This window comes from Phaethon lepturus, unplaced genomic scaffold, assembly GCF_000687285.1.
Source record: "Phaethon lepturus isolate BGI_N335 unplaced genomic scaffold, ASM68728v1 scaffold8940, whole genome shotgun sequence".
NCBI lineage: Eukaryota > Metazoa > Chordata > Aves > Phaethontiformes > Phaethontidae > Phaethon > Phaethon lepturus.
Window position 1 is genome coordinate 150,354 of NW_010511218.1, and position 15,411 is coordinate 165,764.

The following is a 15,411-nucleotide window of genomic DNA, read 5'->3' on the forward strand; positions in this document are numbered from 1 at the left end:
GAGAAAAAAAAAAAAAGCCAAGTTAAATCAAATCTCTTCTAGTCAAACTGGTAACAAAATAGCTTCTTTAAAAGAAATGCCTCACTGGGACAAATTACATTGTGTGGAGGAAGAAGAGAGTGCCTAAAGGGGTTGTAGCCTACCCACTGCTGTCACCAGTACAACGTAGGAAAAATTCGGTGTCACTTTGCAACATTCCTGTTTCTTCTTCTGTCATCTCACATGTATCAGGATCTGAATGCTGCCTTTGTGATCTCTCCTAGATATTTTACAGCTATAAAGATCTGTAAATGCAATGGTGCACACCACCACATTGAATTACTAGCATCTTATAAGCTTGGGCACAAAAATGTGGGAGCCAATGTCAAAATTGCACTGTCCTCCATGCTAGGAATGAGGTGCACAGATAGTAAAGACTGTTTCCCGCAGTCATCCATCTAAAGAATATTAATGCTGATCTTCACTGGAATCCAAATATAGCTGCCATAAGTACTACAAAGGTCACTGTGACATGGGGCTTTTAAGTAAATGCTGTAAAGTAGGTGGAAAAGGGGGCATTTCATAAGAATCCTGTTCTTATCTCACCCGCTCTTGGAAACTCCATTAGTGCCCTCCAAACCAAAGAGGTGGGGTTTCTTTTGTGGCTTCCAGTGTAAACAAATCAGAGTTTTTATACACGTCCTGCTTCTATAAATCGGAGTAAGTTGTTTATACTCTTTGCATGTTTTCTTTTCTCTCAGTAAAAGCTTTTATTTTAAAATACTGTTGACAGCAGTTTCCACTTGAAAACATGTTGGTTTTTATGTTTATCAGCAGAACTGAGAAGTGAGGGCAGACGTTTTATTATGAGCTAGAGTACGATTGTCCTACATCTCTTTAAATTTTGTTAGGCCTGCTCTGCCTTTAAAATATCTGAAACATGAGCCAGATCTTTAAAATTCAACTATGACTTCAGGCTTCTAAGACTTTACAAGTTTAATTGGCTTGTTCTAGTTTATGCTCACAGTAAAATTTTAGTAGATGTTAAAGAGTGAACATTTTGCGGAGTCACGGAGTGAGCACAGAAATCTCATTTACGGAGTAAAGAGACTGCTACAGTAAGGTACCATTCTGCAGCTGCAGATGGCAAATCATTGCATTCTTGTGGTGCCTTCTCTACTTGGTTCTTCTGAAAGTCACACGTTTTACCAATTTCCATTCTTTCTTCCCCGGTCCCACTTTGTCTTTTCATCAAGGAGCTGCAGAAAGCAATTGACAACCGCAAAGCAATCATCTTATCAATCAATCTGTGCAGCTCAGAGTTCACTCAGTCTGACAGTGAAGAGAGCAAGAAGCTTCAGGAGCGCCTGTCTCAGATGAATGTGCGCTGGGACCATGTATGCAGTATGATTGAAGAGTGGCGCTGCTCATTGCAGGATGCGTTAATGCAGTGCCAGGTCTGTATTGCACTCATTTTAAATTGTCAGCATCCCACATACCAAAAATGTAAAGCGTATTGTTATCCGGTGTGCTCATTATCCAGTCTGAAACTTGCCCATGCAAGCCAAACTATGGCTTCGGCATGCATTTTCTGAAAGATACACCTGCACCACCTGAAGCATGTATTTCCAGCCCAAGATTTTCTGAATTTGTCATCTCTGGAATAGTATTCTAATATACTATTCTGTACTTCCTTGTAAGTTATCTTGTTTAGCCAGTAGGACCTATCATAGAAAAAACTAAAAACCTGAATTTGACTGGAATTTTCTGCTATGCTATTAAAATCATCACTCATCACTTGCAGGATTTCCATGAAATGAGCCATGGTTTGCTGCTTTGGTTAGAGAATATTGACAGAAGAAAAAATGAGATTGTGCCCATCAATCCGAATCTGGACTCAGAAACACTGCAGGATCATCACAGACTTCTACTGGTAGGGCTATAATCACCCCTTTCTCTCCCAAAATGCATCATCAGAAAAACACCTAATCAGATTTCTCTTGCTCTTGAAGGTTAGCATTGTACATTGCATGCTAACATGCAACTGTAGGATCAATGTCAGTAACTAGTTTTACTTTGGTAGGGAACGCTACTCGCTTCCATTAGTAGCATAACTCGTGATTTGAAATCTCAGGGAACCGCTAGGCTGCCGTCTATCTTCCTGTCAGACTCAAAATTTTTATTGCTTCTCTTTTCTTTCTATTTCATTAATTTCAAATGTCCAGCTTTGTGAGTTCTAGATTTTTTCCTTTTTTTTTTTTCCCTAACTTCCATTAAAAAAAATGATACTTACCTTGGCAACAGCAAATCAGACGTGAACTGCTGGAATCTCAGTTGAAGGTGGCGTCACTGCAAGATATGTCCTGCCAATTGCTAGTCAATGCTGAAGGCAAGGACTGTCTTGAAGCCAAAGAAAAGGTGCATGTCATTGGAAACAGACTGAAGCTCCTCTTGAAAGAGGTCACACGTCATATTAAAGACCTAGAGAAAATTCTAGACATTTCAAGTAGTCAACTGGTAAGTCACATCTTTTTATTCCTTGCTGTTTAATGGGCATAAGTTTCCCACTGTGTTGACTGCCTTTCTCTGATCAGCGCTGTTGGCTGCATTGTTTCTGTTGTTTGCAATACTTATCAAGGTGGTACACATATAATCTTGAATATCAAAAAGTAATCTTACACTTCATAATGTAAACATCTCTTTTTGTGAAATGGTGGGGGTTTTTAATCCAGTAATTTTTGCTATTTGGTCTAACAATAAGTATTGAACATCTTGGTTTGTTTATCATGCCATTACTGATTCAGTCAACTGGCAAAATATATAAGATAATTATTCTAGCTGCAGTACTGAAAATTATAGTGTGTCAGTTGTCACTGGAAAGGATGATAATGCTCACTCTGTCAAAGAGGAGAAAAAAAAGGCATAAAATAAATTCTGTAGTAGGATAACAAATATCTCATAGTGCCTTCTGAGCTTTGAGCTGTACTCCAAATCTTTTCAAGTTATCCTGTATCTCAGGATATTTGAGAGGGAGTTATGTATACATCTTCACCAACAGTGGCAAGCATAAAGCAAAGATTTCAAGGTTCTCCTTTAGTTAACTTTTTAAAAGTCTTTGATTAGCAGAGTGCATAAAGCATGAGAACTCAGGTCTTCCCTTCTTCTAGTAATTTCTGCCTGTTTAAGTAAAATCTTGGTGATACCAACCTCTTCGTGTAATTAAAGGCCAATAAAGAGCAACTGGTTTTTCCCCTGTATTGTCTTTAGTGGAAAATGTATCGCCTAAAGCAATTAAGTTTTAACTACCTGATTCCTTTGCTTTCCTTCAAGCCTAACAGAGAAAACATGTGATGCCTGAGTTTTATAAAATTTGGTAACAAAATTTAACTGCTTTATTTTATTTGCTTTGGAAATAACTCTGGTGGAATTTCACTTGGGGGATTTTTTTAGTTTGCTTACCTGAACAGCTAGTTGCTCTATTTCTGAACTCCATTCCTTTTGAACTTTAGGAATTATCCTCATGGTCCTCTGCTGATGAATTAGACACGTCGGGCTCAGTGAGTCCTGTATCTGGAAGAAGCACTCCAAGCAGACAGAGAACGGTAATTTCATGTCCTATGTTTCCTGCCACCTCCTGGGTGGGAGCTAGATGCCTACAGTAGCTCTAGCCAGATGGAAGGCCCCCCTTCTCACTTGATAGGAAAGGAAATGGCATAAACCAAGAACAAAACACAGCTGCTTTCCCCAACCCTTGCTGCATATCCCATCCTGCATGAAATCAGAAGTGGTAAATACTATGTAAAACCAGGGCTGTCAGTGTGGTTGGTTTACCATGGTATGGCATGTCGTGTCTTGTATTTTGCTCTAGTGATGGCAGCACCCCAAAGTCTGGTCTTGTCTGGTATAATCAGTCCTCCATTTCTGTTTGGCCTTCTCTTCAGAGCTGCTTCATCAAGAATCTCAATAAGGGGTTTTTTGTCATTTCTGTTGAAGGTTGCAGATGGTCTTATTGAGACTTTGGATGAATGGCTAAGTAGAGCTGAAGGGCATAAAACATTATTCAAAACAGCTAGTTACACAGGGCCTAATCAATGGCTATGATGGCAACTCTGGAGTTGTCTATTTACATCGCTGGCACAAAATTCAAGAAATGTAGCAATACATGCCTAGTACTTAACACTTCCATGCTCTAAGCCCAAAATGGAACTGCAATTATTTTGTCTTCTTCTGCAACGCTATTGGTTGATTACGTTGCTTATTTTATTAGTTCTTAAAACAATCAGGTTGGTTTTGTTTGGTTTTCTTTTCCATTTGCACTTTTTGTAAACCTCTGAGTTCTGTCTTGATAAATTTTATGGCTCTTGAAATTTATTTATTTTTTTTTAGTTTTTTCTTACATTCACTAGTTTCTTTTTAGATGCTAGCATGAGAATGTAAAGGAATACTGGCTTTTCAAAAAGAGAAAGAATATAAACTTTAAGATTTTATTTCAGAGTTCAATGCTTTTAGCTTTTAAATTTAAACTTAAATGAGTAATAAAAGCTCTGATGTCGCACATGTAACTGGAGGATGCCTGACCATTACAGGACATGGAGAAGTATTTTACCATAAAATCTTTGTCTAAAGAATGTGTAGAATTATAACAGGTTTCATCTTAACATTTTAATAAGCGTTTGTCTATCTCTAATTTGTTAGTGTTTACATACATGACTACTTTTTTTTCTTTTTTGTCCATAATGTATAGCTAAATTATATGTTTCCTTGGGGTCTGGTTTTCAAACTTCCGGTTTTTGCACCCACAATTTTGGAGACTGAAGTGATGTTGTTTGGAATTTCAGTGCCAAATATACTGATGCTAAATAAATAAATACTAATACCAAAAATACAATCAGAATTATAATGATCTAACTGCATTAAATATTCCAGCAAATAGTTGTGAGTGCAGGAATGCACCTACAGTTATTTGGCCTTCAAAATTGTGGGGGGAGTGGGGATGGAGAAGAGGCCAGACTCATCAAAGGAGGCCCTTGGACCTTTTTTTCCTTGAGAATGTTAATTTTGTTGCATTTGCATTTTGAAATACCTATATTTTCCCATATTCAACACAATAAATTTTTTTTCTATTTCATCTTGCAAATTATTTGAGCTAAATTTGTAGTGTGGTTTGTTGTTTTTTTAAATTCAGAGCTACTGTTCATAAATGTAATGACTAAACTGTTATTTTCGAGTTCACTGTGTATGTTCCAATCATTTCCATACTCGGCTAGGCACAAAGAAAAGCCAGTTTCCTTAGTTCATGGGTATTGGTCACTTCATTTGATTTTTTTTTTTAATTTTTTTTTTGGTTTGTTTGTTTGTTTCCTTTGCTGCACTTTTAATTTAGTTTCATCAGTAGCTTGTCTTTATTTGCCTGGACTGAACATTCTTCTTTCTTTACCCCCTGTTCATTGCAAACAGCCACGGGGCAAATGTAGTCTCTCACAGCCTGGACCCTCTGTCAGCAGTCCACATAGCAGGTACCTTATTCTCCTGGTTTCGCACTCTGTTCTAGAACCCCAAGAGGATGATGGAAATTGGCCGTGATTCCTCTCTGTCCACACCAACTGTCAGGTGGCCAGGACTTGAGCAAGTGAAAACTTCCCTTTTGTTAATAGTTTGGCAAAAGGGTCTCTCAATTACTTCAGATTCTTTGTTAAATAGAAATACCAGCTAATCCTTGAACATCTACAGCTTTTACTTCCCAGCAATTCCATGTAATCAACATTTATTTTTCATATGCTTGATCTGGGTGAGTGTGTGTTTACGCTCATGATGTTTAATGATTATTTTATTTTGGCATGATTTAACAGAAATTCCAGTAGATTCATGGCAAACACTTTTTATCATCCTCTTTACCTCTAGATATCAAATTAAGGCAGGTAATAGGCCAATACCATATTCTAGAATTCACAAAACCCACAGATCTGGATGAGACATACTAACAATCTGTTCTTTCTTTCTTTCTCCCCCCCTTCCCCGAAATGTTTTGTTCAGTTTGTGGGTTTTCAGTACTTAAGAGTCAAATTTAAAGTCAGAATTTTAGGGTTTGAGACTTGGGATCACTTTCTCTCCCCAGCTACGACGACTGCAATATAACGTGCTAACATTGCCATGACTCCTGCCAAGTGCTTGCATCCATGCATTGCTCTGGGAGCAGCACTGCCCCATCTCTGTCCGACCAGTAGAGAGCAGGCTTGCAGCTACAGCTTTTTGCTTTCCACCTTGTCTCCAGCAACCTGTCATCTCTGCAGCTGACGATGCTTCTGCATTCTTTGTTGTTGTCAGTGTGATGTGTGTACCTTCACTCTTTCACTGATCAGTTCACTAGCCTCTAGAGTTAATGGAGTTTAAAAAAAAAGGTAATTGAGCAGGCCAATATGTATAAAGAGGACATCTTTTGCTGTTTCAGTATCTTATGCATTGCAACACCTAAAATAATCAGAAAGTATAATGAAAATTTATTTGTTCTCATAGTTAAGTCCTAAATCTCATTTCTTCTCTATATATAAAAATTAAAGAATTAATTTTTAAAATAACTCCTGTTAAAGTGAAAGATTTCATGTTGGAAAGAAGGCAACACTAGATTTAATACAGGGATTGAGCAATAACCAAACAGACAAAAAATACCTTAAGGGTTTGGGGTTTTTTAATGAGACAATTCAAGGCTTTATTCAGCAAAATTGTTCTCAAATATAAATGAAATAAAGAATAAAGCTACTTACCATGTAGATATTTACATAAACAATTCTTTAAAAAAAAGTTTACTTTATATGTGTAGTTAGTGACTGTGAATAAAGTGGCATAGTTGCAAAACCACATAGTATAGCAGATAGAACAGGTAGAGGATCTTTCACTGCTTCCACTGGCACTAAGAAGCTGTCTTATTTTTAGGGATTCTTTTTTTTATTTGAAACATAATGAAATGACATAGAAAATAGTTGATGTATGTACACTCCATCTTTCTGTCTGATGGAAAAAGGGAATTAATTTTTCCAACTCCGGTCTGCTATGAAGCTTGGCATTTTGTTTCTTTTAGAGAGTGGGGAAGGGGAGGAGTGGGGCTTCACTCTGCAGCTGTTAACAGCTCAGGGGAATGGAAGATGTCTTCAGCAGATCAGCATGCTTGCACTAGCAACGCTGTACTCAAGAAACATATTGTGCGCGCTCTTCTGCTCTCCTTTATAGTCAGACCACTTCTGCCAACCTTTGGAGAAGGTTTCTGGTTGTAGGCATGAGCTGCAGGCTCAAAGAGCAGCTAGCAGTGCTTTGCAGCTTTGAGATCAACCTCTGTTCTAGCAATGGCATTGGAGCGGCACCTTTCAGATCAAGTCTTTCCAGTGCTGTTTATTAACACATCTTGTACAACACAATGTTCAATTTGTCATTCAGACAAGCATGGAATACGAATGAGTCACTGCTGAATAGGAAACTTAATCAAATGCGCAAGCCAAACAGGTTGTGGTTGATGTATAATGTGGTTTTAACTGATAAAGTGGTACAAGCTGTCACTGTGTTCTTTAATATTTTGACATGCCTCTGATCAGAGTACTTTGTGTTTGATCTTGCACTGGATCAGCAAACCCTGTTAGAGTTTAGTATACAGGAGAACTAAAGTCAATTTTAAAAGGTTTATCACATAGGAGGTTGTGAAGGAAAGTTCATTTAAAAATTAGAGGGGCCGTTGTTTTGTGATATCACTTTGCCTTCCCCATTATCACAGCAAAAAGACAAGTACACATAGTGTGATGCTAAGCAAGGTACAAGCTTAAACTAGATTGTGGATTTAACTAAAGGGCCATTCAAGGAGTATTAGTAATCATGTGCCAAGTGGGAAAAGCAAATCCAAGAAACAGCTCCTCTTTCTTCATCAGTTTAATAGGGCTGTCATAAATGCATACCTGGATCTGTGCCTGTGGATTTTTCTGAAGTGATTAAAATGTTAAAAATGTTAAAATAGAGGTTCACTTTCCTCAGGGGTGTTTACACTGTCTTTCTTGAGCAGCTCTATTCAAGTCTTGGTGCCACAGTGCCAACCTCCATTTCCTGCTCTCCCTGAGCCTCCCCAAATGACTAGTGGATTTTTAAAGGTTGCTTGCTGTTCCTGGAACAGACTGGGCCACAGCACTCTCCATGCCTTCGGCCAGAAAAGGGCAGTCATTGCCACACAGTAGCTCAAACACGAGGTTTGGGTTTGGCTTGCCATGGTTCTTTTCCCAGTTTTCTCCTGCACTCTCACTTAGAGCTTGTTACTTAAACTTCGTATTTAACTGCCTTTGAAATGGACATATTCATCTTCTTTGCAGGGAAAGCCTACAAATCTGAAGTTGGGGTGATGTGATGCTGAGACCTAGGGAGAGAAATTAAGTCAGAACGCAGCCAAGCAAGGTCATTCCTAGAGAGTCTCTTAGGCCACCAAGAGGAGTTTTTGCCTGCTCTTGTGGACAGAGCATCATACCTTTTCCTTCATAACTATAGCAACCTCCATCTTAAAAAATCAGAATAAGTGGGAACAATAAATCTATTAGAAGGTCATTATCAAGTTTAATTGCTCTGATTATTTGGAAGTACAATAATTTCCACCTTGAATATATCCATGGTTAGATGTAGTAATTTGGTTTAGTGCCATCATTATCCCTTCCTTTAACAACTCTCCACCCTTCCTTCTGTCTGTTCTGCACTATTTTATAGAGGATCATTTTAGTATCTGTTGGGTTTTATACTGGTAAGCTCAGCTCTTTATTTCCTTCATGGGAGAAATACTCCATTTTTTTTTACTCCTTTTTAAGCTTGTGTAAGTTTGAATTCATCTTTCAGAAGTATGTTAACCAAAATTATACAAACTGCTCCACGTGAAATCTGACTAGTGCCTTATAAGAGAACATCATTAAAACAACCCCTTTTCTCTTGTGGAAATCTTTAACTGAAATATATCTTGAAATTTCTTTTGTCTCTTTTCACAGTTATTCAGAAGGCACATTAGTGGTTTGTGGCTATGTTGTGTCAAACAACTCTAGATTCTCTTCATTATCTTCAGGGTGTGAACTTCCAAATTTATAGCAGAAGTTTTTATTGCTACCTTACATACTATAATCTTAAACTCCTTGAGCTACTTCATAAATCTGTTGGATTCACCCACTTTTTTCTGTGCAAGAAGGCAATCCTATTTTGTATTTGCAAAGACTTCCAACTTCTGTCATCATACAGATGAAATTTGCTGTTCTTATATTTTGTGCCACAGTCTTCTCATAAAGATATTAAATCAAGACTCATCCTTGATTATTCCAGCAATAATATCCTACTAGGCCAGCAGTGCCTCTTTCAATGTAAGCCTGTTGTCTGCATTCCATTAGTCACTTCCCCATTAAACGCACTTTATTTATTCCTGTCAGCTTCGCTTGAATGCTAAATTCTTCTGTTATAATTCTTAAGATGTTTACTGCAATACAGATAGATTACTTCAACCATATTTTCCTTGGAGAAAAAAAAAAAAAAGCAGTGATCTTTAAAAGAAGGTACTTGTCTGAGCTGAAATTAAAGTTCACTTTGCCCGTCCAATCTATAGCCTGGTAAATTAGTTTCTCTTCTCTTGAAATGCTTAGGAAAAAGTTCCCATTTCACTGACATTACAAACTCCCAAAGTAAGGGTAACTATTGCTTGTACTTCTTAGGTAATTTATGAGATTTCTTGACATGAAGAAGCTTCCTGTTGACCAGGTCTGCAGCTGCGCCTCCCCCTTTTATCAAGTCAGTAGGAATTGTGTACGGAGTGAGTAGCAGATAGCCTTACTTCCTTCCATCCTCAGATAGAGGCCAGTGTGACAAATGGTGGAGCAGTCATAAGAGAGACATCTAAAGATGCAAGTCAAGAAAAAGAAATTACATTTTTCTCCAAAGTGGCATACAGTACTTCAGCTTTTCCTTCTCCTGCCGGAGTAAATAGGAGTTCTGGCCCTTATGAATAGGGAGCCTTTTTTATTAACAATGCATATTTTTAACCATCTCTTCTTACAATCCATTAAACACTCTAAGCTGAGCCATTCCATTTTTTAGCCAATTATGTAGATTACAGAGGCGTACCTGCAATAAACACAGGCAGTACAGCACTTGAACTTTTTAGAACTCCCCCTCTGAAGATGTTTTCATGATATTTCATTATTTGCTTGTTTATTTGTTTCCATGCAGTATTAGAAACTATTCTTCAACCCTACTTCACTGCAAAAAGAGTGTTTTGAAAAACTTTGCCATGAACTGTTTTAATTTTTGTAAGAAAGTATGTTCCTTGTTGAGATCAGCCATGCAGCTTACACATACCACTCTTTTTCTTCTTTTATTTGAAAAAAACGCAAAGTAAAAAGTGCTGTATTGTGCTACTAAAGCCATAGGAAATGAAAAGAAGAAAAAAATTAGATGCTAACTTTGCCTGCTCCCTTTTGATTCTGCTTTTTGATAATTCCCCTTCTGACACCCAGTGTTGCCCCATGTTGCCCCAGAGTAACTCTGAGTCAATGAAGAAAATTCAGTCTTTGTTCATTATCAAACAGCAGCTACCAACTTCAGAAATGTGGTCTTTTTTGATTGGGATTAACATTTGTACAATGAGAGCCTTGTAAATAGGTAGACTGTGCAATCAAATGCTTGGAAGGTAATTAAGCACTCCTTGTTCCCTTTGTTCCTACCTCAGTCCATTAACTTTCTGTCTTGGCATTCTCAGACAGTAGAAGTCCTGATCTAATTGAACTTTAATATAGAATGCTCTGATGCTGTTAAATGTGCCATATCCTTTCAATATGTTCTTTATAATACATGATCTTACATTATGTGATAAGCAGCTTTCCATCCGGGCTACAATAACGTGGATTCAAACAGCATGAGATCTGATGTTTTGATCATCGCTCCTTCCTGGGATATTTAGGTCAAGTTAATCATTTAGCGTACCTGAGTGTTTATGTATCTGTTGGTCATCTAAACTTTACCAAATCTGTCTCACTTTCTTGAAGTCTTCATAGTAGGATGATACACATATATGAGCAAGACAAAAATAATCTCAAGCATAGAAAGAATTATTTTCTGAACATGTGGGAAGGGGACCCTTGCCAAGCCTGGTATACTTTTGAAGATAATATTTTGGTTTTTGCATGCTTTCTCACAGATTCAGATTTATCTGGGAGATCAAAAGGACGAAGGGAAGGCAAGGAGACACTAAGGAACCATTGTCCCCTACTTGCTTTGCTGGGGAGCATTTGACCTCAGCACACAAGCCTGATCTCTCACACCTTCAAATTGAGACTAAATCCATCCTTATGAGCATTTTTATCTCTTAAGCCCTAGCAAACCATTGATTTTTCGGGGACTTCATAATCATAGCAGCCACACAGATGTTTTACAGCAACATGTCTAAGACAAAATTCATGACCTAATGTCTTAAGAGAAAAGTTCTTGAAGCAAATTATTTAAAAGCTCTAAGTTCTTGCATTTTTGGCTAGTGCTAAAATACAGTGCTTTCCCATGCCATTTAATTAGCACACTGAGACGATCAGATTTTAACTTGCATAATCACTCTTTTCAGTCATCCACTTATCTCAAAACCTGTTGTCCGTATATTAGAGCTGTGACAGTTTCAGTCAAAAAGACAAATGTGAAATCTACATCTTTATCCTTCATTAAAAAATAGATTGGATTTTTGTGCTTAATTTGAAATGTCACTTTGAAAATGTTTGTATTAGGTCTCAGCTCTCCCATAGACATGTGATAGATACCTGCCATTTAAAGTCAGATCCACAGACACAAGGGAGAAAATCACTCAGAAGGTGGTGGTGTCAAGTCAGTTGAGCAAATAGATTTTAACTGTTGATTCAGTACAAGATTCAAAATACAATGTACTTTTTTGAAAATGAGTCCTCGTTGCCTGCATATTGGTGTATTAATTAGTTGAAGATTAATGTAACTGAATCTTAATGCATTATACCCTTGAGGATACTATATACAGAAATCAACGTAGAAATTTCTGCCAACCAAGTGCAACTGCCATTTTAAATGAGGAGGCTTCCTTTTTAGACGGTATGCATTGAACACATGTGACAGGTATGGCCCACATTTTATTTTCCCCTTCTCCAGAGAACAGTGCTTTAAGTGGAGAGTCATTCCCATAATTGACTAAGGGGCTGTGGGGTCGCAAAGCCCATTCTATTATAATCATTTGGTGTTTTCCTACCCAGTCTAGAAATACAGGGTCTCTTAAGACTGTTAGGGAAATGGCATGTTTGGTGAAAAATACCTCTGCAGTTGTCAATCAAAGTCTGTACAAATTGTAGACCAGCCTTCAGGGAAGGCTGAGTGCTCGAGAGCAATCTCTGCTGCAGTAATGTTTTAGGTATTCACCTGTCCATCCTCTTTTCTCAGGTCCACAAGAGGTGGCTTAGGTTCCTCCCGTTCTGAGGCCGGGCCAGCGTGGCGGCGCCCGTCCTTCTTCCTCAGAGTCCTCAGAGCTGCTCTGCCACTTCAGCTCCTCTTGCTGCTTCTGATCGGGCTGGCTTGCCTGGTGCCAATGACCGAGGAGGACTACAGCTGTACTATGGCCAACAACTTTGCCCGCTCTTTCCATCCCATGCTAAAATACATGAATGGTCCACCTCCATTATGAAAAGTAGACCTGTGAGACAGTGGGTGACCTTGCTGGTGGAGTGCTAGTGGGAGGGAGGATGGTTTTAAAGGGTGACAGGATTCAGCGTGGCAGCTTTACCTACCTGCTGTAGCCACCACTGTGTCCATATCATTCTCTGCTGGCATTCAGCTAGTAGCGCATCGGTGTATCAGTATCAAACTGCACAATGTATTACCTGAGTAGCATTGTTTCAATACTCGTGTCCTGGGTACTAAGGAGGATGTGATGTATGTGAGGGAAATGTCCTCCTGTCCAGTGTTCTGGATCTTTTAGCCACTTTATATCCAAGTCATCACCCTGTACTATGCATAGCCAAGGACTTGATACTGTAGATCCTTTCCTGTGTGCTGCTCGCAATGAGCCATTAGCCAGTCTTTGTTAAATACCCTCTCAGTATCTACAGTATACAAAATAACCAATGCTAAAGAAATTTTAGAGCATTTGTAACATACAATTTTAAAAGACCTTGTATGGCAATGTATTATTCCCCGTGGTTTTTGTTTCGGGCATGGTGTTCTAACTTTTGCTTTGGATGCACAAGGTGTAAATCTGAGAAGCACTTTTTTAAGGTTTAAAAAATGGATGTAATAAATAAGATCGTAAAAGGTTTTATGAGGAAAAATGTTGAATGTCAAGTTGAAAAACAAAGAACATATTTATGTATGTACAGTTTGCTAAGCAAGTTCTGTTTGTATTGATTTCTTTGCATTTATTATAGATACCATAAAATATTTTGTCTACGTGCTTTTTAATGACAACTATGGAAACATCTAAGTTTAGAATGAGATATGTATGGTGTAAAAAAATTAGAAGGCATATATATGCTGCACTTCTAAAAAGAATAAAAAAATGCTGTAACAAATTAACGGTATTAGGTATATGTTTGAATGAGAAGATCTGGAAAACTTGACAAATGGTAAAATACATGGGAAATTATCATGTTAGAAGATGTGCTTAATATTGAAATCTGTCCGTATTTGGAATTAATGGTTGGTCATTTCACATTTTTTTCTCAAGCTGCTTCTTGAAGTTCAGTCTCACCTGTCTCTTGTTTCTGTGCATGTGTGTGTGCTCAGGTATGCACTCATGTGCAACCTTTGGCAACTGAGATTGTACCAGTCCACACTGAAGCAGATATTTTCCTGTGGGTGTACTGGAAACTTCTTGATATTCTCCATAACATCTTAATACCAAGATAGATATTTATGCTTTACCAGTAGTCTAGTGGAATATGCCCAAAACATAAGCATAAATAGCAGAAAAACAGAACAAATTTAAAACTCATAAATTTTCCAGAAATATTGCAGAAAAGTTGAAATCTGAGCAGTGGCAGACTCTTTGTATATCTTATCAGTTAGAATTCAACCAAAACAGGATTCTTTTTGATTTTGAAAAAATACAGAGCATGGCTCTAAGTTACTGCTCTTTAATAAATTTGGGTTTTTTAAGCCATGACACACAATGTGAATTTTTCCTGTGAGTTAGATGTTTTTACTTAGAATATATTGGCCTATGTAGCAGAAATAAAAAAGCCAGAAGAAAACACAAGCACATTAATTGCTGTTACATAGGATTACTTTTCTGTGATGTCGTCATTTGAGCTGGTATAAGTGTAGGGTGCTCAGGAGTACCACAAGCTGAACTCCTGCATTTGGAGGAGCCAAAATAAAGCTTCCTTTCCCAATAAGTGTAACGTCAACATTCTCCTGAAAAGGATTTTTTATGTCAACAAAGTATCTTCAAGTGTCTGAGATCCAGGCTTGGACTGACACAAGTATGTATTCTTTTCAAGGCTTAGTTTCCTTCATTGGTATTCAGAAGTTATGCAAGCCTAAACTAGTATCTATAATCACTGATTCTGAGTAGACAAAGACAAGGAACACACTTTTGGGGTACAAGGATGAGCTGTTACTTGCAACAGGCCTGACAGATTCCATAAAATTGACCCCTCCTCTCTTTTCTGATGTCATTCTCTTTGGTGACATAATTTAGTCACTGGTAATCAGTGCACCTATGTGAATAACTCAGTAGCTCACTCAGACCTGTTAGTCCAGATCTCAGCGTGCTTTAGACATCCTTTCATCAGCAGTCCCTGGGTTTGGTAGTTAATTTTTTGTTGAAAAATCTTTTTGTTTTCTTTTAAAAGAAAACATTGTAAAGAGTAAAAAAACTAATTTAGTGGGAAACAAGGACCTCAGCCTGACTTTGTCTCCTATTTTCCAGCAGCTATTGGTGATCTCATGGAAGGAGATGTTATCTAAAGGGTAGTAGATAGCCTGTATCAACCAATGGAAGAGCAGTCTGTTGAAGGAACTGGGCAAAAAAGTCACAGGTGAGACCTGTGTTCATTTCTTATAGTACTTAAAAACTGAGGGAGGGGCAGGGAGGTTTGAAAGAAATTAATTAGGAGGGAGAGGGGAGTGCAAGGAAGGGAGTTCAGTTTGAATGATGTCAGATGCAATTAATTACGTACTGTATCAGAAGTAGACAGGGTAGCACCTGGCATGCTTTGAATTGCAACCTGACATTTGAATTTTGCCAGCTATTTTGCCACTCTGTAGCCCCTACATCCCTTGGTTGTTTGAATGCCTTCCCCACCTAAGGAAGAACAGCCTGTCTTCTGCAGAAGGAAAGCAGAATTTGTACACCTCACTCAAGCTCCTGGTGAGTTTTGGGGAGTAGTCACTAAAATGAAGCGGGGGGGGGGGGGGGGGGGGGTGGTGCTTTTTCTT

General features: G+C 38.2%; 1 protein-coding gene across 1 annotated transcript in view; it reads left to right on the plus strand.

Annotated features, from left to right (window-relative positions):
• The window catches only part of SYNE1 (spectrin repeat containing, nuclear envelope 1), a gene marked incomplete at its 5' end in the record, with an annotated part of 159,599 nt that extends 146,448 nt beyond the window's left edge, over nucleotides 1-13,151 (plus strand). Inside the window, 6 exons of the mRNA XM_010283199.1 lie at nucleotides 1,236-1,436; nucleotides 1,784-1,912; nucleotides 2,284-2,496; nucleotides 3,489-3,581; nucleotides 5,437-5,495; nucleotides 12,418-13,151. Of these exons, the coding sequence (XP_010281501.1) occupies nucleotides 1,236-1,436; nucleotides 1,784-1,912; nucleotides 2,284-2,496; nucleotides 3,489-3,581; nucleotides 5,437-5,495; nucleotides 12,418-12,658 (936 nt within the window). The remainder of the gene's footprint in view (nucleotides 1-1,235; nucleotides 1,437-1,783; nucleotides 1,913-2,283; nucleotides 2,497-3,488; nucleotides 3,582-5,436; nucleotides 5,496-12,417) is intronic.
• Between the last annotated feature and the right edge of the window lie 2,260 nt (nucleotides 13,152-15,411).